The 23,367-nt window shown below is 36.0% G+C and overlaps 1 protein-coding gene across 22 annotated transcripts in view; it reads right to left on the bottom strand.

The window, feature by feature from the left end:
- LOC128015257 (KICSTOR complex protein SZT2) overlaps positions 1–23,367 on the bottom strand; it is an 80,965-nt gene that overhangs the window by 29,180 nt on the left and 28,418 nt on the right. For 10 of the 22 annotated variants that reach the window (XM_052598947.1, XM_052598952.1, XM_052598948.1 and 7 more), the window contains 19 exons: positions 22,621–22,806; positions 22,282–22,533; positions 20,629–20,878; positions 19,526–19,600; positions 19,303–19,441; positions 17,794–17,893; positions 17,596–17,716; positions 16,270–16,422; positions 16,054–16,156; positions 14,565–14,679; positions 14,200–14,287; positions 12,963–13,081; positions 12,131–12,295; positions 10,957–11,041; positions 8,079–8,129; positions 4,154–4,330; positions 3,884–4,075; positions 2,950–3,152; positions 1,043–1,209 (listed from right to left, as the gene is read on the bottom strand). In XM_052598947.1, the coding sequence (XP_052454907.1) occupies positions 1,043–1,209; positions 2,950–3,152; positions 3,884–4,075; positions 4,154–4,330; positions 8,079–8,129; positions 10,957–11,041; positions 12,131–12,295; positions 12,963–13,081; positions 14,200–14,287; positions 14,565–14,679; positions 16,054–16,156; positions 16,270–16,422; positions 17,596–17,716; positions 17,794–17,893; positions 19,303–19,441; positions 19,526–19,600; positions 20,629–20,878; positions 22,282–22,533; positions 22,621–22,806 (2,741 nt within the window). The remainder of the gene's footprint in view (positions 1–1,042; positions 1,210–2,949; positions 3,153–3,883; positions 4,076–4,153; positions 4,331–8,078; positions 8,130–10,956; positions 11,042–12,130; positions 12,296–12,962; positions 13,082–14,199; positions 14,288–14,564; positions 14,680–16,053; positions 16,157–16,269; positions 16,423–17,595; positions 17,717–17,793; positions 17,894–19,302; positions 19,442–19,525; positions 19,601–20,628; positions 20,879–22,281; positions 22,534–22,620; positions 22,807–23,367) is intronic. The other 12 variants (XM_052598959.1, XM_052598958.1, XM_052598956.1 and 9 more) reach the window with 3 other exon arrangements.

Consider the following 23,367-nt stretch of genomic DNA (forward strand, 5'->3'; position numbering starts at 1 on the left):
TCTGTGCATTTTATAATAAATAAATAAATACATTAATAAATGGGTAGGCCTACACACTATTACTCTGTGTGTTTTTTGTTACATGCAACCAGAGAGAAACTGAGTAGTCGTGTGTGACCCTGGAGTCTTGAGTCTCTGGAGTATATTTGTAGCTATAGCCAAAAAAAACTTTGTAGGGGTCAAAATGATAGATTTTTCTCTTATGGCAAAAATCATTGGGATATTAAGTAAAGATCATGTTCCATGAAGATATTTTGTAAATTTCCAACTGTAAATATATATAAAAACTTAGTTTTTGATTAGTAATATGCATTGCTAAAAACCTCATGTGGACAATTTTAAAGGCGTTTTTCTCAATATTTAGATTTCTTTTGCACCCTCAGATTCCAGATTTTCAAATAGTTGTCTCTCTGCCAAATATTGTCCGATCCTAACAAATCATACATCAACGTAAATCGTATTTATTATCAGCTTTCAGATGATGCATAAATCTCAATTTGAAAAACTTGACTCTTAAGACTTTAAGTTTTGTGGTCCAGGGTCACATATGTCATCAGTTTTATTGTCTTACCATCTAAACATGTTCAATGTATCATTGAAAGCTTGTGCAAATATAGTTTTCAGACAGAAGTGTGAGAAACACAGCTGTGTGTGTGTGTGTGTGTGTGTGTGTGGGCATGTTTTTGTGACATATCAGGACACAACTCTGTATAATGTCATGGGTATGACACAGGTATTACAAGGAGAGGGTGACTTATGAGGACATAACCCATGTCCCCATTTTTCAAAACACTTATAAATCATACAGAATGAGTTTTTTTGAGAAAGTAAAAATGCACAAAGTTTCCTGTGAGGGTTAGGGTTAGGTGTAGGGTTGGTAAAGGGCGATAGAATATACAGTTTCTACATTATAAAAACCATTACACCTATGGGATGTCCCCACTTTTCACTAAAACAAACGTGTGTGTGTGTGTGTGTGTGAGTGAGTGAGTGTGTGTGTGTGTGTGTGTGTGTGTATGTGTATGTGTGTGTGTGTGTGTACCTCTGGGCCTGCTCTTGCTCGACTGCCATGGCTTTCTCGTGGTTCCACTGCTGTTTGACGCTCTCCGTCTTGTGTCTTCGACGGTTCACACGACTGTCCTCGATGCGCTCCGGTATGATGTCATCTGTCGTCTTCGGACTGCCAAGCTCAGAAGTCTCTGGTTTACTCTACCAAACACACAGACACACAGATAGTGACAGTGATAATTAATGAGAGTAATCTGCTCAGGGTATATACAGCAATCCTTAAGTTAAATTTACTACTTTTTAATACCTTTTTCACTACCTTCAGAATATTTTTTAAAACCATCACGACACTGAATTGCAAGTGTTAATCAGCGACCTTTCTATTATTTACACAGATTTTGACATATATAACATACAAAAAATAATAGATTTAGAGACTGATGTTGACAGCATATTGCACATTTATTTCACTTAGTAAATAAAAATAAAACAAATACCATAAAATGTGCAATGGAGAAAATGGATAGACCGAACAATAAGCCTGCCTGTTAGTGTTGTCACGGTACCAATATTTCAGTATTCGGTACCGATACCAGTGAAAATCCACGGTTCTCGGTACCAATTTCGGTACCAAAGCAAAAAACAAAAATTTGCTAATAAAAAAAAAAAAAACTTTTTAGCACTAAAAATAAAACCAATGCCATTCTTTATACTTATTTAGAATTGTGTTTAAAGTTTTTCTACAAGTTATATAATTATGAAAAACAGTAAACAAGTTTCACCCAAATTTAATTTGTCTTTTAATTTATCAAATTTAAACACATTTTATGTTTGGTAAATAAAGGGGATTTGCTATTAAAATTAAAACATGGGAGAAATATTGAGATTTATTTTTTTTTTTAAATAAAGTTTTTTATTTTTTTGCAACAGTGGTAGCAGTATCACGTACGTTTTACTAAATAATAGTAATATTTCTAGCACAATGCCCTTATGTAAAAATTTTCTTTTAGGCCTAATGAATGCATATTTGTCATTTTGAAATTTCTATTTGCCCATTAGCTCCGCCCACTACCGGAGAAACCGGTATGTCTTCTGCTTTTTCGAAAATTAAAATGAATAATTCTAAATTAACTCGATTATTTTGACAGGAGAAGACAACAGATGCTGAAATTAATGCAAGCGTCATGCGCTTCAGTCTATGTAGTAAATAAACCTGCACGTCTCTGTCATTCATTAATTCACACAGAGACGCGCAGAACACGGATTCATATTTCAAACAACTTTTGCGGCTTAACATTTACAGATACTGGTCCATATGGAGATTTGATTTGATTAATTTATGCTTTCACAAATTCCATGACTGTCCATATTAAAATGTAAGATTCATTTACATGACTGGATTTTGAGATTCCGTACTCGTTTTCTGCTTCGCGGAAATCATAGCGTTGTATGCGTCAAGAACCGGGTTTGAACGGGACCTCGGTACTACCGGTCGTTAACCCAGCTATTAGAAAACTTGCATTTGTCCATGAAGACGACGATGGTTGTCCAGTCATTGAAGATATGCCTTGAAGCAAGTCTAAAATAAAACGTAAGCCAGCCACTTCTGTTGAGCGCGCAGTGTTCTGAGATGATGCCGAACGACCACTGAATATGACGTCAGCATGAGACGGAGACGGAAGATCTTTGATTATGTGCCCAGATATGCTAAAGCCCATATAAACGAACTAACACGAACGCAGATAGAATTTCAATCAGAATAAGACACCTGATAGTCTGGAAAAAATAATACCTAATTTGGAAAAAAATAATACCTCTGAGACCACATTTAACACTTTTAATGGCCTTAAATTTGACCATTTTGATTTATCACTTTTTAATACTTTTTAAAACCCCGCGGACACCCTGTCTGCTGTTAAAGGACTCCGCTCATGCACGCACCAGTATTTCCCAGAAGCTGCGGCGGGTGGTTTTGCCGGTGGGTGTGGTGGACTCGGGTGTGCTGGTTCCAGTGGTCGTGGTGGAGCTGGGAGCTGAGCTCAGGGTGATGGGAGACGGACCGCTCTTGAGCCCATGAGCTCCACTGAGCCGCCGAACGCTCTCCTTCACCTCCTTACTGTCAGACTGCAGGAGACTCAAGGGAACTGCAGACACACCATCAACGAAACACACCACTTTACAAGACCGCTCAGAAGTATAGAATATAGGAGCCTCTTTTGCTCACCAAGGCTGCATTTATTTGATTAAAAATACAGCAAAATCAGTAATATTGTGAAATACTATTACTATTTAAAATAGCTGAATTTGGGATTTTCCTTAGTTGTCAGTTATAATCATCAAAATTAAAAGAAATAAACATTTGAAGTATATCAGTCTGTGTGTAATGAATAAATATAATATACAAGTTTAACTTTTTGAATGTAATTAATGAAATAAATCAACTTTTTGATGATATTCTAATTATACGACCAGCACCTGTATGTATGTATATATATATATATATATATATATATATATATATATATATATATATATATATATATATATATATATATATATATATATATAACATTTTAATTTAAATTTGAGTTTAAGTTTAATAATAGTATGTTTTTGTAATTTAATAGTATATCCATACACAAACTGAAATAAAAATAAAATGAATAAAACATTTTCTTTTGTATGTTTTGATTTCAATTTTAGTTATTTTAGTACATGAATTTAGCTGAAAAAGTATTTTTCTATCTCATTTTATTTCAGTTAAACTTTATTTCAAGTAATGAAAGTAAAGTTTTTTTTAATGGTTTTAATTTGAGATTCTGTTCTGGTTTTCCTGTAAGGCACTCATGACATCCCGTGTGCATGAGCTGCTCACCTGTGCTCTCGTCCCGCGGGGCGGCAGCAGGCAGGCAGAAGGTGTCCAGACACAGCGGGTTGGGCAGCACACGCATCTCCATCACCACGTCACAGAGGGCGTGGCGTAGGGCCGCCCTGAGCCTGTCGGTCAGCTGCAGGGGGCTGATGTTACCCTGCTCCCACACGTCGAAGCGCACACGCACGGCTGCACCTGTGCACGGGCGTCCCAGAGCTCACACACACCGCTACTGTATATTCTGTATTTATACACTACAAAAAGCATCCCAACCTGAGCTCTGGCTGCCAGAGTCCTCTTTGACCACAGTCGTCAAGGCCTCGAACTGGTCCGGCTGGAGAGAGATGCTGGAGACGTCTCCTCTGAGAGCCGGAGCGATGCCGTCCTGAGCGGGAATCTGCAGCATGCAGCCTTTAGCGTCCACGAACGACAGCACGATGCAGGCGATCCCTGTGGAGAACAGACGGTAACAGAGTTAGAGGAGAAGGTGACGGAGGCCAGTACTAAACGAGCTCGACAGAACAGCATGAATGATGCAAAAAAATTATGCAAACTCACAACGAAGCAATAAGTTCAGCTAGAGCTGAAAGACAGGAGATGCATGCTCATATGTCTCATCAAACAAAGCCGTTTATGCTCAGGGGGTTGATTTTATTAAGAGCAAAAGATTTCTAAAGAGATTAATCTGTTTTGAAACGTTTAAACTTTTAAAATTTTTATTTACTGTGCTTCTGTTTCAAATCTGATTACCCTTGACACAAGCCTTTCAAACTTAAAATGTAAAAATCAGAATAAGAATAAGAATTAAAAAAAAAAAAAGTAAACTATGATTATTTCATTTAAAGCAACATTTTTTTTTCATATAAAGGTCACATTAATATGCAAATAAAATCAACTATATACATACACACACACACACACACACACACACACATATATAAAATTTTAATTCAATTTAAATGTATTTATTTGTAACACTTTTTTTCTTTTTATGTTTAAGTAATTTTTTTTATTATTTCATTTCAGTCACAAAAAATATTTTAACACACACACACACACATATATATATATATATATATATATAAAACAAATCTGTGAATGAAATAAAAATTTAAAAAAGATAATAAACAAACATAAAAAAGATTTTAAAAAAACTGTTCAAAAATAAATACATTTAAATTGAATAATTAAAATGACTACAAATAGAACTGAAATAAAAAAATCTAAAAAGAAATATTAAAAAAGGAAAAAAGCATCTCCAATAAAACCTAAAGATAATATTAAAATAGCATTTTTCTCTCACTGTCAAAGTAAACATTTAATGTGTATAAAGTGTGTTTTAACAGAGTTTATTTTCTGAAAGTTCAAAAGGCTGAACATTCCCATACTTGAAAAAAAACACCCATATGTAGCCTTAAATTATATAAGCACAACAATATTTCAGAAAACAATGCCTCTACTTGAGTACGCACTCTCATAAATCCTTTAAATGGGGTTTTATGCTGTTGTATTGACTCGGTTATGCTGTTTACAGCATGAAGCCAGGAGGCCCTGGGAAGCTGCGACTCTGATAAGAGCAGAAAGAGAAAGATTTCCATCATTAGATTCTCAGAGATCGATGGCACCTTCGCTCCAGTGGCTGTGGCTATAAAAAAGCCTCGCAAACAGAGCGGCGGTCGCATTAAAAGGCATTAACAGCAAACAATGGAGCGCAAGCAGGGATTTATCCAGCTGCTTGTATTAGCATATGCTGTTAGTAGTTTGAGGCGTGATCGATGTGCAAGTGTGTGTGTGTGTGTGTGTGTGTGCCAGATTTCAGATACTAATGCACCGCACACAATCATCTGAAATAAATGTGCACCTGTGCCCTCACCTGTTAAAGTGTGCATGCATTTTCATTATTGTAGCCTGGATGCATACGCTCTGAACGGTCTGAAACATACGCTACATTAAGTACATGAGTGTAACGCTTCCAACTAAGCAAGCTCAATTTCGTGCATCATAGCATTTCTGAAATGCGTCTGACTGCGATTCATAATCCAACACACAAGTGTGTGTTGCTTTCAGAACAGTGGCAATCAATGAGCAGCTTCTCAGCATCATGTCTTTGGCCTCTCATCTATGAACTTCATTTGCTGTGATCTTTGAAGAGCACATGATGAGGTGAGATGTGGTGTGACCCGCATAGCCCCTGCGCTCCAGAGAGACTACATGAGGACACAGAGCAGGGTTCTTCAGTCAGACAGACTGAGTAATCATGGAAGTCACTTCCTGATTTATACTGACTGCGGTCAGCGGCAGAGAGTGTGAATGAGATGATTTTAGACTCTGAAGTGCCTGAACACACAGACAATCTGATCTCATATACAAAACTGATTAAGTTGCAATGAGAAATTATTAAAATGCATGCAAATTTACAGTAAAACTCTGTTTTGTGTGTGTGTCTTTAAATTTATGATGAAAGTAAAAAACTCTGAATTACTAAATGCAGCAAATAACTGAAATGTATTAATAAATAGTTTAATTTCTACAATCTACCAAATTATTTTGATGGTAAAAGTTATATGCCTCTACATTAGCAATTGCATTATGTAGTTGCACGAATATTAAGTGGATTAATAAATGGTGTAAAAAAATGGTAACACTAAAATGAGGTCTCATTAGTTGATGTTAGTTAATGCATTAACATTTGTATTGTATAGTATTGATTCATCTTTGTTAACATAAGTTAATGAAAAAACAACTAATCTTCGTTAGTTCATGTTAGCCCAGGATACTTAATTGAGATCAGCAGATACAAATGTTTTAGTAAATGTTGAGATTACTAAAAGCTTCAGAAATATTTTAATTGTCAGTTCATGTAAATTAATGTAGTTTGCTAATGTTGATTAAACAACTTGGAACTTTAATGAAGTGTAACCATTTGCATAAAATAATGTACATGTTGTATGGTGTAAATAGTAAATAGCATTTTTTTTTGAGGTTGCTTTGGATAAAAGCGTCTGCTAAATGCATATATGTAAATCTATAATGCATCATTAAAATAAAGAGGTAAATAATAATAAACTCAATTTATTTTCTGTTGTAATCAGCATTATGCCACGTTTTACTGAACCTGAAACTTCCCTTTAAACCAAGTAGAGGATATATTGAGTCTGTCCAAATAAATATGGATAAATGAAACCCGCTTTAACAAAACACATGGTTTCAATGCTCAAATAATGCAACAGATAATAAATATTAACCAATATAAGTATACACGCCAGAAATTGTTTAATTTGAAAGGCAGGACAATTACAGTCAATTAGGACAATCCTGTATTATTAGGCGCGTTTAATAACATAAAACACTCAATAAAAGCAGAAGAGGCGTGTAACACACATGCAGCACATCTCATGCAGGTGTGAGCAGGATCTGCTTCAGGAAAAGCTCTTCTCTACAACAAAACTGATTTAAGAAATTAAATCACTGACGCTAGAGCCTCACTAACTTTTCCCCACAGACTTCGACCCCTAAATACATTTACATCAGTATTTTATAACTTGTGGAACAACGAACAGTGACCAATCAGCTCCAGTTCACACAGAGGAACTTACTGTATGCAACTTCATAAACTTAAATGCAGTCTATGGTGATCATTTGCATAATGCTCACACTGTCTCACTGCAAAAAACGAGTGTCAGAAGCTTTTGACATTAATTTGGTATTTTGGCAGCTGGCATAAAGGAACAGTTCACCCATTTAAAAAAAAACATGCATTTAAAAGTTAAAAGTCCTTTTCTCTCATATCTCAATTGTATCCATCTGCATATCGATGCAAAACAATCTCTAATAAAAAATACAGTTTGAAATGTTTTATCTGCAAATATTACATTTCCATAATTTCCTCGCACAAAGCTATCATGAAGGAAGAGGGTGCACAGGTCAACTTCCTTCCTGTGATGCTTTCAATAATTTTTTGAGCACTTTCAATTTCATTAAGTAGAAAGCGGACATCAGAAATCATGTTAAACCGCACTTTTTGTGTTCCACACAAGAACGAAGGTGAGTTAGAGTGAGCAAATAAAGACAGAAGCTTCATTTTTGGGTGATCTGTCCCTTTAAGCAGTGATCATGTGACCATGCAGTACCACACTCAGCCAGTGGGGGCGCCACAGGACACACAGCACAACAGTGAAGCGGGTGGAGGCTCTTATACCTTGAAACTGAGATGTTGGGAAGAGATTCTGAACAAGGTCCGACATTGTACCTGAGGCACAACAGACAGACACCCACAGACAGAAATGATGAATGACAGACACCAACTCAATGAACGACCAAAGAGCAGTGCTGGGGAGATGAGCTCGCTAAAACATCAGAGACAAATAAACAGCTAGACGCTACGGTTTATCACTACATTTCCAAACCTGCTGTATATAAACACACACACAAACACCATGTTGTGCATTAAAATCTCTGATTTGAAAATCTAAAAGGCATCAGATTCAGATTTCAGACTATATTTAAAATCAAATGCCATTAAATGTGGCATCATAAAGAAGTCCTACTCTGATTTCTCTTTAAGTCCCAACCGCATGTCAATTCCTGAATTACTAAACTAATAATTATTTGGTCATAATTGTGAATTTGAATAGTCCACATTCAGTTCGTTGATTCAGAAGAATGATGAAGTTTGCTAGGTTTACACGTAGACAGACTTTGTGCAGCTAAAATAAAATTTCCCTTTATTCTCTGTGATGACACAACATAATAAAATACACAAATGTGTCATCAATTACACCCAACCCGGCAATATAATCCCCACTGGCTAGTAAAATTTTAGTTTACTCTTCAGACTGATATACTATTTAACACACACACACACACACACACACACACACACAAGCATTATATAATGGTATTAAGCACTATTTAATGATATAACTTTAGTGATTAGAATTAAAACTTGATAACCATGTATGAATGCATATTTAAATGCATACATAAATGTGCTCAGACAGTGTTCAGCGAGTGAAAATATATCTGTGCTATACGTATAATAGCCTTGAACACACACACTGGCGAGTAAAATCTGAGTTTATTAGCCAATGGCTAACAATAGACATAATTTAGTCGCTCAGAATAAAATTTAGTCGCATATGCGAGTGATTTACTCACAATGTAGAGGGTTGACACCTCTAATGCACATCCTCATTATACTGAATCAGTGCTTGAAACCTCTCTATTATAAAGTCAGAAAGAGGAAAAGAAATATAAAATTGCCCAGCATATCCATTTTTTGTTAGTAGTACATTAGTATTGAAGTCCACAAAAGCACATAAAAATTACTAAAACCTAAAGTATTATTAAAATAAAAAATAAAAGCTCATTCAAATAACAGTAATGAATGTGCTTGTGTGGTAGGGTGTGTTTTGGGTCACGCCGGGACCTGTGAAGGCTTGTGGGAAACTCAGACCCACGCTGCACTGATCAGGCTGATAATACTGAACATCACACTGAAGTCCTGCCAACTGGCCGCCTTTCAAAACCCCGGAAGAGCTGCTGCGACCTCACAGAAACTCACATTACTGTCATCCTGCATCAATGAACCCACAAGGAAACGGTTCCAGCAGCCACAGAGCCCTTTATTTACATTCTGATGAAGTGCATGAGCAGTAATGCTGGAGAGCATCCTGTAATGTTCCTTGTAATAGCAGGTGCATTAGGAGATCTTCAGCAGCAGCTCTGGCAGGTATTTGTGTGGACTGTCAGTTCATTAGTGGTCGGGAAAGCGGGGAAGAGGAACCCTGTGGCTCCGGGCCAGAGCTGCTATGACTTCCATTGTCTATACCTGACAATTATCTCTCTGCATTTTGGGATCAAGTCATATTAGGACCCGGAGAGGCTTGTTAAACACGCTTCATGTTAATGAGACAGACCTGAAGCCTCCCCTTCACAGCTCTTAAAATACTCACAAACTTCCTCCGTGTAAGCTACTTTATATTTATAAACTCTACATGCACCCACTGGAGTGTTAAAAAAAATATAGGGGTCGGATGCAGATTTCAGATTTTATTTCAAATGAAACAAAAGCCCCCCCCCCCCCCCCAACACAGCATGTCAATTAAACTTGTTAAACACTTGTTAATAGAGTCTTAATTAAGCTTTAAAATGTGAATTCTGACTGTCCAAATGAACTTTGTTGACGAAGAACAGTAACACAGTTTGCATTGTAAACTCTACACATTTTACTGGTTTGTGAGACTAAACTACATTTCCCATCATTCTCTGTGACAGCAAATACTCAGTAAATCAGGTTGCTGACTCATTTAAATACTCTGCTCCCATAAATGATGCATCTGAAATGGAAACTCCTACAAATGCATGTGCAATAAGATCAGCAGCCAAAATAACTGGGTGTCTATAGTAAATCCTGACAGACGTCGTTTAATGACAAAAAAGGGTTTTTGACCAATATCACTCTTAATCACAATATCGTTTCCAAACACTCATCACAGTGCAACTTTAACTTAGTAACCCCGCCCTTATTATCCATATTTTACGTCACAACTTGATCTTCTAGATTTTATTGTTAAAAAATGTTTGTATCAAGATTTTTGACCCTGGACCACAAAACCAGTCTTAAGTGTCAATTTAAATTCAATCTGAAATCTCAATCTAAAAATGAATAAATATGCTTTCTATTGATGTATGATATATTTGGGTCTGACAATATTTGGCTGAGATACAACTATTTGATCATCTGGAATCTGAGGGTGCAAAAACATCAAAATACTGAGAAAATCATGTTTAAAAATGTCCAAATTAAGCAATGCATATTACTAATCAAAAATGAAGTTTAGATTTTTTCACGTCAGGAAATTTACTAAATATCTTCATGGGTCATGATTTTTACTTAATGTCCTAATGATTTTTGGCAAAAAAAGAAAAATCTATAATTTTGACCGATACAATGTAGTTATAATTCTAATATAATTCAGGAGCTCAGGAGGTGCTGAATGAGATGCAAGTCAAACCTCAGAAACACGAGATGCAGATGATGAGTGAGGAGGATATAAGAACAGAAGGCTCTTTACCTTTGCCTCCTGTGCCCTGGCCTCCAGGTTTATTGTACAGATAGATGTCATGATCGGGCAGCTCGCTGCTCAGATGGAAGTGATGCTAAGAGAGAACAAGAGCGAGAAACAAAGAAAATGGATTAATGGTGAGTGATGCATTCATTTATTTTATATCTTCATAATGTGACCAATTTTATGTAGGAATGAACAATATTAATTTTTCATTGTTTCTGGTTAGGATGACACTGGAAAAAAAGAGAAAATGTTAAAATGTTGACTTTATTTTGCAGACAAGCTGTGATTGTAATCACCTGTTCACCATGAATATTGTGCACTTTAAATTCTGATCACACATTGGCTTCCAAAAAATGGCATTTAAGCGACTAGAGCGATGCAATGAGGTGTGTGTTTATGTCTTTCCTCCTGGGGCAGTAGTGCATTATGGGAGCTCTCTAAATGAACTCTCAGTGACCTGTGAAAGTGAACCGCACTCAGAGAGCATGAAAGCATAAATGCATTTGCAGATCCCCGCTGCGGTCACGCTTTATCTGTGCTGCTTCACTTCACACTCACATGGAAGTATAAATGACTTACTGCAAACCATTTTCTGAATATTTGCGTAATCACCAACATTTTTTGGCAAATGGATTTAATCAGACAGTTTTAAAATGATTGATGACAGTGATTAATTTCAGAATAAAATATATTTCTTTTGACAACATTAAAAAAATCATGACACACACACACACACACTTATATATATATATATATATATATATATATATTATTTTTGTGCTGTCAAACGATTAATCACATCCAAAACACAAAATGTGTTATATACAGGTGCATCTCAACAAATTGCAATATTATGGAAAAGTTCATTTATTTCAGTAATTCAACTCAAATTGTCAAACTTGTGTATTTAATAAATTCAATGAACACAAACTGAAGTAGTTTAAGTCTTTAATTGTTCTTTTAACTGTGATGATTTTGGCTCATATTTTACAAAAACCCACTTTATAATCAGTTTTAATGTAGTGTATGTTCAAGTGTATGAACTGTATTTTCATTTCTAAAAGGATGACTAATTTTAGATATTTGCATAGATTTATATGATGAATCTACAACAGTGTTTTTCTGATTTAAACATCTCTATGAACCAAATGTTCACTGGGATGTCTGTCTCCGGTACCTTAAAGTGGTGCTCCATGTTGCTGTCGGTGTATTTGGGGATGTGGAGGAAGATGAGGAGGTTCTGACGGAGGTAGTGAGCCACGGCCTGGATCCACGGCACACAGTACAGCGGCAGACAGAACTCCATCACCTCCGTCGCCGGAGAGCCGGGAGGCTGGATGAACTGAGACGGAGAGGAGAAAACGATCATCTCTACAGTCTATCATCCAGCTATTAATCTCACACCGACTGCCAACAAACTGAGAAAAACAGAGACCGCAATATTCTTCTAAACCAACTCCCTCTGAGATTAATCACAGCATTACAAGCTTTGATTCAAAGCACAACGCATTTAACAGGCAGATATTAAAGACATCACACAGCTTCAGAAGACTTGAAATACAGAACATTTTACGATACTTTACGATAGAGAGAGAGAGAGAGTGAGAGAGTGTGAGAGTGAGTGAGTGAGAGAGTGAGTGAAAGAGAGAGAGAGAGAGAGAGAGTGTGTGTGTGAGAGTGAGTGAGTGAAAGAGAGAGAGAGAGAGAGAGAGAGAGAGAGAGAGTGAGTGAGTGAAAGAGAGAGAGAGATAGAGAGAGTGAAAGATAGAGAGTGAGAGAGTGAAAGAGAGAGAGTAAGAGAGTGAGAGAGTGAAAGAGATAGAGAGAGAGAGTGAGAGTGAAAGAGAGAGTGAAAGAGAGAGTGAAAGAGAGATATATAGAGAGTGAGAGAGTGAGTGAGTGAAAAAGAGAGAGTTAAAGAGAGATATATAGAGATTGAGAGAGTGAGTTAGAGAGAGTGAGATAGTGAGAGTGAAAGAGAGAGAGAGAGAGAGAGAGCGAGAGATCACCTCCACATCTGCAGGTGTCAGTTTGCAGTTCCTGACCAGCATGACTGTGATGATGTCCAGAGTGGCCTCGTCCAGACGCTTCCTCAAAACCTTCACTAACTCATCCGTGATCTCTGGACCTGTCCATCACACAACATCACATCTCAACTGGAAATGTGCCACACAACGGAAGTACAATAGTTCAACAGATCGCATGCTGATTCAGACTGACTTTAGATTTATAACTGAAGTCTCCCGAGCAGGTGCTGAAATATCTCAGAGCTGCTCAATAAACCCAGAAACGACCTGACAAATTATAAATATGCCTTTAATAACAAACTGATGAAACTGGAAAATATTTCCCTGGCTAGACTTTGGGACTGAAGTAATACATTTAGAGGAAAGGAAATAATAACTCATGGCTCTGATAACAGCAGGATTAATGCAGCGTTACAGCGCCTCCTGTCAGCCGCTGATGGTACTGAGCCCAGACCGTTTGGTTCAGATGAAAAACTCAATTATATGTGTGTGTGTGTGTGTGTGTGTGTGTGTGTGTATTTATACATTTAGATTAAATGATACAATATTTAAATTAAATTGACTTATATAAAAAAATATTGATATAAAATTGTGAAAATAAAAACATATATACAAAATTAAAAATAGAAAAAAATTGTTACAAATAATTTACAACATAAATAAATACAAAAAATGTAGTATGTCTTATAAATTCCATGCATATATAAATTCTTCCTCTTCTTCTAAAATTCCCGTTCTTCTTTCAGGTTCTGATTAAGAGCTGCTTATTGCAGCATCTGTCTCCATTTTGCTCTGTCCTCTAATTTTCCTATTATTCTAAAATGTGCAAAATAGTCATAATAAAGAAAGAGTCGATATGGGCTGATTTAATCAACACTGCCCAGAATTAAAACAAAGGCAGATTTGTCATTCGTTTACACGACTCTTTTGTGCTTTCATTCTCTGCTATTTTTTAGATGTTGTTCTATTTAAAAATACGTTGGTTGTTGTGCTGCATCTTGCTTCTTTTACAACAAATCTCACCACAATAAGTGATGCACATTCAAGAGCCTGTACAGTTTAGATTACACTGAGTAGTGTTCAGTCCAGCTTTTTACGAACGCAAGAATTGGTCTGAACTTAAAGGTCCATTGGTTTTGATTTCAGAAATGGTGGCTCATCTTTTGTTTTGTCACTGTACTGTGAGAAACATTCATCTATCTATCTCCCTCTCTCTCACCTGCGGTCCCTACGCCATGCACCTGCAGCAGAATGTGTTTGTCCACCAGTCCAACCGGCCGGGAGCCTTCCAGAGAGGAGCGTGATGCCTGTGAACATGAGACATGTCATCACACACTTCAGACAACATCACATGGGGCTCATGGGAGCACGTTCTACACCTGCTCTTCAGGATATCAACACATAACCGCTCACATTTCTATAGCTCAGGATGAGGCTTATAAAGGGCGTAAACACAAGGACACGTCAGTGGTTTGCGAGCGGCAGGTAAATCAGTCACTCTGGAAGGCGATCGGAGCCCTAATGGCTGCTGAGGGGCTCTGGTTTCCTAAAGCGTAATGAGAAGTGACAGTGTGTGAATGTTACCGTGAGGTCCTCGGAGCCCAGCGGCTCCTGGCTGCGCGCCAGACCCACAGAGCGAGACACGTGCACGTTTCCATCCAAATCACTGTACTTCCCTGCCTGAGACGTCTCAGAGAGTCTGTGGAGACACACAGAAGTGAAATAATTCAAATGCATTTCAGCATCACTTACAGCACTAATAGATTATGGGGAGATATTATAGTGGCAGACAGATATAATCAACACATTTTCTGCTTTCAATTCTTTCTAGATCACAGGTAAATACTGTGCAATAATGTTTTTGGCAATGCAAATGGTAAATATTTGTGAATGTGTAGGCTTTATATATAAAAGTTCCTTGGAAATAGCAGCTTCATAACCTGAGCTAAAAGTATCTAATTAAATTGAGGATGATTAAGGGAACAAGATCTTTTTAAATGAGATGATGACAGAATGTATTTGGCAGCCAGAACTGGATTTATCTGCCATAAAACAATGAATTAGGTAATAAATCTATAAATAAACAGATGCACTACCCAATAAAGAGAAATTAATACTTTTATTTAGCATTAAGGTGATCAGAAATTACAGTAAATACATTTATAATGTTACAAAAATTTTTATGAATGAACATCAATAATATATACAAATCTAACTGTTTAATATATATTTTATATATAAACAATTCTAAGACCATTGTTATGTCATAGTTATAATCTTTTTAAAATATAATTAATAATTATTCTACAATGTTCAAAATAGTAAAAATAAAAAATGAGTAGTTATGAGTTAATGCAATCAATATTTGATTTGCACACTTTTTCTTGCTTTCTTTCTTCGCTGTTTTAATTGTTGGTCTATTTAACATATTTTAGATGGATGTCTTTTGTCGCTGTGCTGCTTTTTTTTTTTTTACATATTTAGGAATGTTTGTAAACTTTACACAGTTTTCAACTTTTACAAGTTTCAACAATCCTGAAAACCCCAAAAATATCACGGTTTCTCAAAAAAAAAAAAGTTCAACATAATAATCAGAAATGTTTCTTGAGCAGCAAATCAGAATATTTCATGATTTCTGAAAATCATGTGACTCTGAAGACTGGAGGAATGATGCTGAAAATACAGCGGAGCATCACAGAAATAAATCAAACTTTAACAGAGATTCACACAGAAAACAGTTATTTTAAGTTGTAATAATATTTCACTTTTTTCTGTAGTTTTGATCGAATGAATGCAGCCCTGGAGAGCAGAAGAGAATTCTTTTTTTTTTTTTTTTATCTTACCAACCCCAAACTTTTAAACAGTAGTGTAAATTAATACTTTAAGATTCACATTTATATTGACGCATTTGGAAATGTTTTTTATCCAAAGCGGTTTACTTTCTACTCGAGGTAAACCGAACCCATGATCTTAGTGTGGGATCAACTCTCATTTACTGTGCTCCTCAGATACCAGCATCATTGACTGAAAGCTCATAGTGCTCAATAATGAATATGCAGAGGTTGTGACTCACCGGAGGTAGAACACAGATTTGGTGGTGCGCTCCTGATAAACAAACATGTTTTTGCGGTTTACCACACAGAAAGCGTTTAGAACGGAGCGCAGAGCCTGGATAGCTGAAAGAACCAGAGAAGACAAATCATCTCTGGACACAAGCTTCCCAGTTGTTCATGCTAAAAACATGTTTCCGTGAGGAACCACCTGATTGGTCCGCTGTGGTGTCACTCACCTCGGGACACGCCCATGTTGGGTCCCATTTTGAGGCGGGGGTGAATATAAATAACGGTGCTCCAGACCACGTCACAGGCGAAGTAACCCGGGATGAACTGCATGGTGGCGGCAAGGTAGTCCCGCGGCTGATAGCTCTCGTCTGCAGTGTAGTCTGGGGAGGAGACTTTCATCTTAATTTCATAACAAAAGTGCGATTAGCAGGATTAGCTGAACTCAACAGGCGCACAGAGCACCTAAAGTAGTTCATTGGCACAGTCTGAGGCAGACCTACAGACCTATATGAGGACATTAGTGCAGTAATTCACACTAAACACCCGAGTGCTCAGACTCAAACTGCGGTCTCATTATCACCGCCCTTGAATGACCTTCCTGATGGGCTTCTGTGTTCTGAGTGGAAGGAATTTTGTCTTGTTTTGAGCATAAACTCACTTAATTTTGATAATTTTTTTAAGAATGCTAAACTTAATATCTTGTCATTTTTATTGTCTCGAATGAAGAATGTTTAGATATTTGTCTTGGGATTTAATGTATTTTTCCACAGTGTTAAATATGCACTGCAAGAGTTTTGAGATACAGTATGTAATGAGAAATGCTTATAACTGGCTAAAGAAAAATATTTATTTATATGTACTAAGATTTTTCTTAAAAATTTGATTTTTTTTTCAGTAAAATATAACAATAGCAATATATATTATTCTGTTATTTTTTTATAATAATTAATATAATAATAATAATAATAATAATAATAATAATAATAATAATAATAATAATAATAATTATTATTATTATTATTATTATTATTATTGTGTGTGTGTGTGTGTGTGTATATATATATATATATATAATAAGTATTTATGGTTATACAGACACATAATCAAAAAACATTGAATTTCAAACATTGCATTTAAAAAATTGTGAATCACAATAATAATAATGATAAAATGAAATAATTTCACCATGACTCCATTAATATTTCATGCATTTATTTGCATTAAATTTCACTGATTATTTGCACATTAGAAATAGTGAGTAACTCACAACTCACAAGCCAAACTATTTTTTTTTTTTTTTGCACTAAACCTTCAGCATTTGGGGCATAAAAGACTCTGAATGTGAGATGGAAAATGGAAAAGTAGAGCATTCTGATCTGGAAGGCTTGGTTCCCATACAAAAGATTTTAACAGATAATGATGACAATTTTCTGAGTGATGTAGCTACTTTTAAAACTAAAACATTTCAAATGGGCACTTCCTGTCAAAGACGTTAGGAGCCCGGCTCTGGTGTGTGGAGAGAGTGTGTGTGTGTGTGTCATTGAGTACTGTACCGTCAGAGTTGGTCATCCTGGGTCGGTAGAGCGACTCGTTCTTCCAGATGTCCTCTTCGCTCTCAGCCACCAGGAGAGAGTGACACACGTGACTGTCATGGAGGTCTTGCAGCAGGAGGCGCTGTGGAGAGAACCATGGGAGGTCACAGAGGAACACAGGGGAGAACAGTGCTAGACTTTACGCTGACTCTTCTTTACCTGGTTGACTGTTCGGCACATTTCTCCAATCCTCCTCACCACCAGCTGATGAAGACGCAGGTACTCTGGGATCTCCTCCTCTTCCTCTCTGTTAAAACTCCTGCCAACACAACAGTACAAAGCGTTTTAACATCCTCAGCTCGGTTTTGTTTGCATGTCTGGAGATGTCTGAAATGCTGCTCATTTGTATGCTTCGCATGTTTAGAGCACAACTGAACACATTTATAGGCAGAAAACCTGGACAACAAACAAACAAACAACACTTGAGGCATATTTTGACACTTTCTGTGAACAGGTACTGAACACTCTCCATAAATGACAAAAAAAAAAAAAAAAAAAAAAAAAAAAAACCTTTTTGACGTTATTTGTTTTTATACAATTACCGTATTTTTCGGACTATAAGTCGCACCTGAATATAAGTCGCATCATTCCAAAAATACGTCATGATGGGGAAAAAAACATAAGTCGCACTGGACTATAAGACGCATTTATTTAGAACCAAGAACCAAGAGAAAACATTACCGTCTCCAGCCACGAGAGGGCACTCTGTGTCTTCAGTGTAGACTACAGGAGAACTGAGCAGCATAGAGCGCCCTCTGGCGGTTGGAGATGGTAATGTTTTCTCTTGGTTCATGTCAAATTAATTTTGATAAATATTAATTTATCAATTAATAATTAGACAATTAATTTTTGACTTATAGTCCGGAAAATACGGTATACAATTTTGTAAACAGCTTTGAAAATTGAAGTAGATTATTTATTTGTCTTCCTGCCATAATTTTTGTAATAGGGAAAATAATATGATTTATTTACATATGGTTGAAAGAAATAATTGTATATTATATTATAATAATAATATAAAACAGGTAAAAAGTAATTCAATTAAAAGTAATTAATAAATTAATAATCTTCAAATAGCATTAAATAATTAATCAATTATGTATGTGTATGCTTTTAAAAGTATATTTCTAAAACAAAATTATTTAATAATAATAATAATAATAATAATAATAAAAATAATAATTTAGAAAAAAAAAATTAACTACAAGTAATACAAATAATTTCAAATAATCAATACAATTATATAGATTTATAAAATAAATAAATAAATAATAATAATAATAATAATATATAAAAATATTGTTTTATATATATATATATATATATATATATATATATATATATATATATATATATATATATATATATATATATATATATATATATATATATCAAAAAAAAAAAAAAAAAAAATCACACTCCTTACCAAACAACAAACAATCATGTCAATAAACTATGAAACTGATGTGTAATACGTTGAAAACACCAAATACGAGTAATAATAATAATAATAGTGCGGCTTAAATAAGACAAAGATTGACAAACGATCATTCTTACATCGTTCTTTAAACCAGTCGTCTACCAGCAAATTAACAGTCTGATTTGTGCTCGCATTTAGCGCTTTCTGAATGTGAATTTCGTCACCCAAGTGAGTCTCTGCAGCAGTACCTGGTGTGAGAGAAAACCTCCACCCTGTCCTGATGAATTCTGATGATGAGCCAGAAATCAGGCATGAGCGGCGTCTGTCTCTCCTGCTCATTCATAGTGGGTCCGTCGCACTCAGAGTCACTGCTGCCTCCGTCATAACCTGAAACACACACAGCAGAGAGGACAGGACCATGAGGAACCGTGGCTGTGATGTTAACATGCTGTGTGTTGAGGGAAGTCTCACCCAGCATGTCTGAGTCCAGGCTGCCCTGACTGGAGACCACGCTCTGAACTCGACTGGGACGCAGTTTCCCACTGCCTGAGAGCAACAGGAAACAAAGCCGCTCAGAATAAACAGTACAAACTTTATCATTAGAGTTGAACAATGGGAATACAAAAATGCAAAAAAAAAAAAATACAGCATATAATAATAAAATCACTTTTTTTTATCATGTGGCATATGCAACTAAGTTATCGATCGCTGCTTCACATAAATTGTTTACCCATAAATACAAAAAATTGCAGAAAATATCCTCATCCTTAATCCATCCAGGATGTAGATGAGTTTGTTTCTTCATCCGGTTTGGAGAAATGCATCACTTGCTCATCAATGCATCCTCTGCAGTGAATGGGTGCCGTCAGAAAGAGAGTCCAGACAGCTGATAAAAACATCACAATAATCCACAAGTAATCCACAGCACTCCAGTCCACCAGTAAACATCATGTGAAGAGAAAAGATGCATGTTTGTAAGAAACAAATCCATCATTAAGAAGTTTTAAACTTCAAACCATCATTTCCAGCCAAAATATGAATCTATAATCTCATAAAATTGCTTCCTTAGGTGAAAAATTTGAAATCCACCCACATATTAGTTTAGTTTCAAACTGTTTTGGCTTGTAAACATCGCTCGATTTGTGCATATTTCTCTCCTGATTCAGAACAGATGAGTGTTTTTACTGAAGGAAGCTTTATTCTGAGATTATGGACTCACATTTTGACTGGAAAATGTCTTACTGATGGATTTGTTTCTTACAAACATGCAGCTTTTCTCTTCACAAGGCATTAACTGATGGACTGGAGCAGTGTGGATTATTCTTATTGTGACGGCACCCATTCACTGCAGAGCATCCATTGATCAGCAAGTGATGTGATGCTATATTTCTCCAAACTTGATGAAGAAACAAACTCATCTGCATCTTGGATGACCTAAGGATGAGCAAACTATATCTACACATATATAGATATTTATATACACAATCTTTTTTTGTTCTCGTAATGTGCAGGCCTTGTTTGCCGTGTTTGGTTGTCAGTTAACTCCGATGGCGCTGGTTTCTGGTGACACTCACTGTGTGTGGTGGACTGCACGGACTCGGCCAGGCTGGCAGCGGAGGGTGTTTTCGGAGGGGTCATGTGATCAGACGAGCGCTCGGTGCTGCTGCTGCCCGCCTGCAGGTGAGCACTCTGAGGTCGAGTCTCCTCGGGGTCGGCCTGCTTGATCTGCCCGGGGTCAGAGGTCTCCGAGAGAGACTCGCTGGCTGAATCAGCTGCAGGCCGTGTGTCCTCCTCGGCCCTCTGCGTGTCTCCACACTCAACCTGCTCCAGGAAAAAACACACATGAATCATACATCAGATGAAGAAAAGACAATATTATAACCAGGCTCTTTGGAAGGTTTTGATCGGTCAGTCAATGCATTCTGAGGTCAGATGTTTTGTATAATAATCTCCAGCATCTGATTTTGTGCTTGTTTCAGGTCTCTTGTATCACTTTTTCTTTATTTCTTAATAAAATCATTTAAACTAAAATCACAGAATTGAATATATATTTTTCATGCCGTTTATGTATTTATTTCCATTTCCATCGTAAATGAGGTCATTTAGGTTCAAAAGTTATTTTTTTTAATGTTCTCTTCTGTTTGGCAAGGCTGCATTTATTTGAGCAAAAATACATTATTTATATATTTACATATATTATTATAATTTTAAATAACTGTTTTCTATGTTAATTTATGGTGACATTTCCAAATGCATTAATATAAATGTGAATGTTAAAGTATTAATTTACACTACCGCTCAAAGGTTTGGAGTTGGTAAGATTTTTGAAAGCCTCATCTGCTCTCCAAGGCTGCATTTTATTGATTAAAAATACAGAGAAAAAACGTAAATATTATTACAATTTAAAATAAGTGTTTCCTATGTGAATATATCGTAAAATATTATTTATTAATGTGATCTGCAGCTGAATTTATCATCATCATTCCTCCAGTCTTCAGTGTCACATGATCTTCAGAAATCAGAATAATATGATGATTTACTGCTCAAGAAACATTTCTGACTATTATCAGTGTTGAAAACAGTTGTGTTGCACAATATTTTTGTGAAAACCATGATAGATTTTATTTTTCAGGATTCTTTGATGAATAGAAAGGTCAAAAGGAACACCATTTGTTTGAAAAAAAAAAAAAATTGTATAACATTATAAACGTCTTTTTGAAATGATAATTTTAATGCATCCTTGCTGAATAAAATCAATTCTTTAAAATAAATCAAATTAATGTTAGTTTCTTTCATATTGAAAATCATACTGAACGTTTGATCCTTTGTTAAAAAGGCACTGCAAAGTGAAAAATCCTTTTTTGAGACTGTGGTCAAAGTTTGAAAAATGTTTCAGATCAACTACAAATCTACTTCTTAATCATATTCATTCACTAGCTAAAGTATAGATTATTTCAACTCTAATCAACACATGACTATTAAACCAATCTACTATGTATTCTGCTTTATTAAACCACTGCATCGTTGGCTTAAAATGTTAATGTACAGTTCTACTGAAATCAACTGAGTTTGAGTTTCCATTCGAGTTAGGATGTTGATTTATAAGACAGCTGCCCACGTTAAACCGGAGTTTACTTAAATCACACTTAATCTTAAAGTTTAGGGGATAACTTCATCAAATGCAATGCTTTTCTTCAGGCCTGGTTTGAGAGGTTTTTGATAACTACCTCAGTGTCAGGCTCTTTTTTCTTGGAGTCTCTTTCTCGGTCTTTGTCTGGCGTGCAGATGTTTGCTGATGCTCTGGCTCTGTCCTCCAGCTCGGGACACTGGCTGGTTTGCTGAGAGCTGGTTCCCGAGTACTGAGCTGCGATGTTAGACAGCTGGAGTCTGTGAGACTGCTGGCGACTCAGTGAGACGTAGTGGAAGTTGTGCTGCTCGGCGTTCAGCAGGTAACCAGGAAGAGATAACCTCTTGAACTCCTGCAGCGAGGAAGCAGGGACGTGTTATTAAACAGCGGAGCAGAACACAATCTCGTTCCTGACCTTTCCTGCAGACACTTAACAAACCTCTTGAAACTTCTCCAGCGACTGCTCGGGACCAAACACGAACTGGAGGGGAACGAGCTCACAGTGGCACTGCGGCCGGCCGCTGGAGCGACACACGTGCTCCGACACTTTCTGCAGCGTAGAGGAGCTGATGACAGACGAGCGCCGCAGAGCAGAGACCATCTCATCCTCCAACAGCCAGCGGATCTGAAACCGGTTATTAGATCATACAGCTTCCAGAATGCAGATGTTATGCTGTATATCACAACAACTTAACTAAATCATGAGACATTCTTGTGAAAAATTTTATAAAAATTAAATATTTTATTTCAATTAGTTAACATTTCAAATTTAAAGTACTAAAATAATTTTTACTGAAAAAAATTTTTTTTATATATATCAATGAAAACAAAAAACAAGAGACATTTTAATTAAATAAATGCAATATAATTATAAAATAAATGTTAACTGATATAAAATGTGAACATGTTTAAATTAGTGAACATTTAAAAATTGTATTTAAAATACAAAAAAAAATTTAAACCGAAATAAAAATTATATTGGCATTAGAAAAAAATTATAAAAACAAAAAGACAAGAGACATTTAAATGCAGAAAAATATTAAATAAATGTTAACAGAAAAAAATATATATATAAAAACAAAAATAAGATAACATTTAAAATTTAATTTAAAATACTTAAATAATTAAAACTAAAAAATTATATTAACATTTTTTTTGTAGTGAAAAAAAATAAACAAAATGACTG

This window comes from Carassius gibelio, chromosome A6 (genome assembly GCF_023724105.1).
Source record: "Carassius gibelio isolate Cgi1373 ecotype wild population from Czech Republic chromosome A6, carGib1.2-hapl.c, whole genome shotgun sequence".
Classification (NCBI taxonomy): Eukaryota; Metazoa; Chordata; class Actinopteri; order Cypriniformes; family Cyprinidae; genus Carassius; species Carassius gibelio.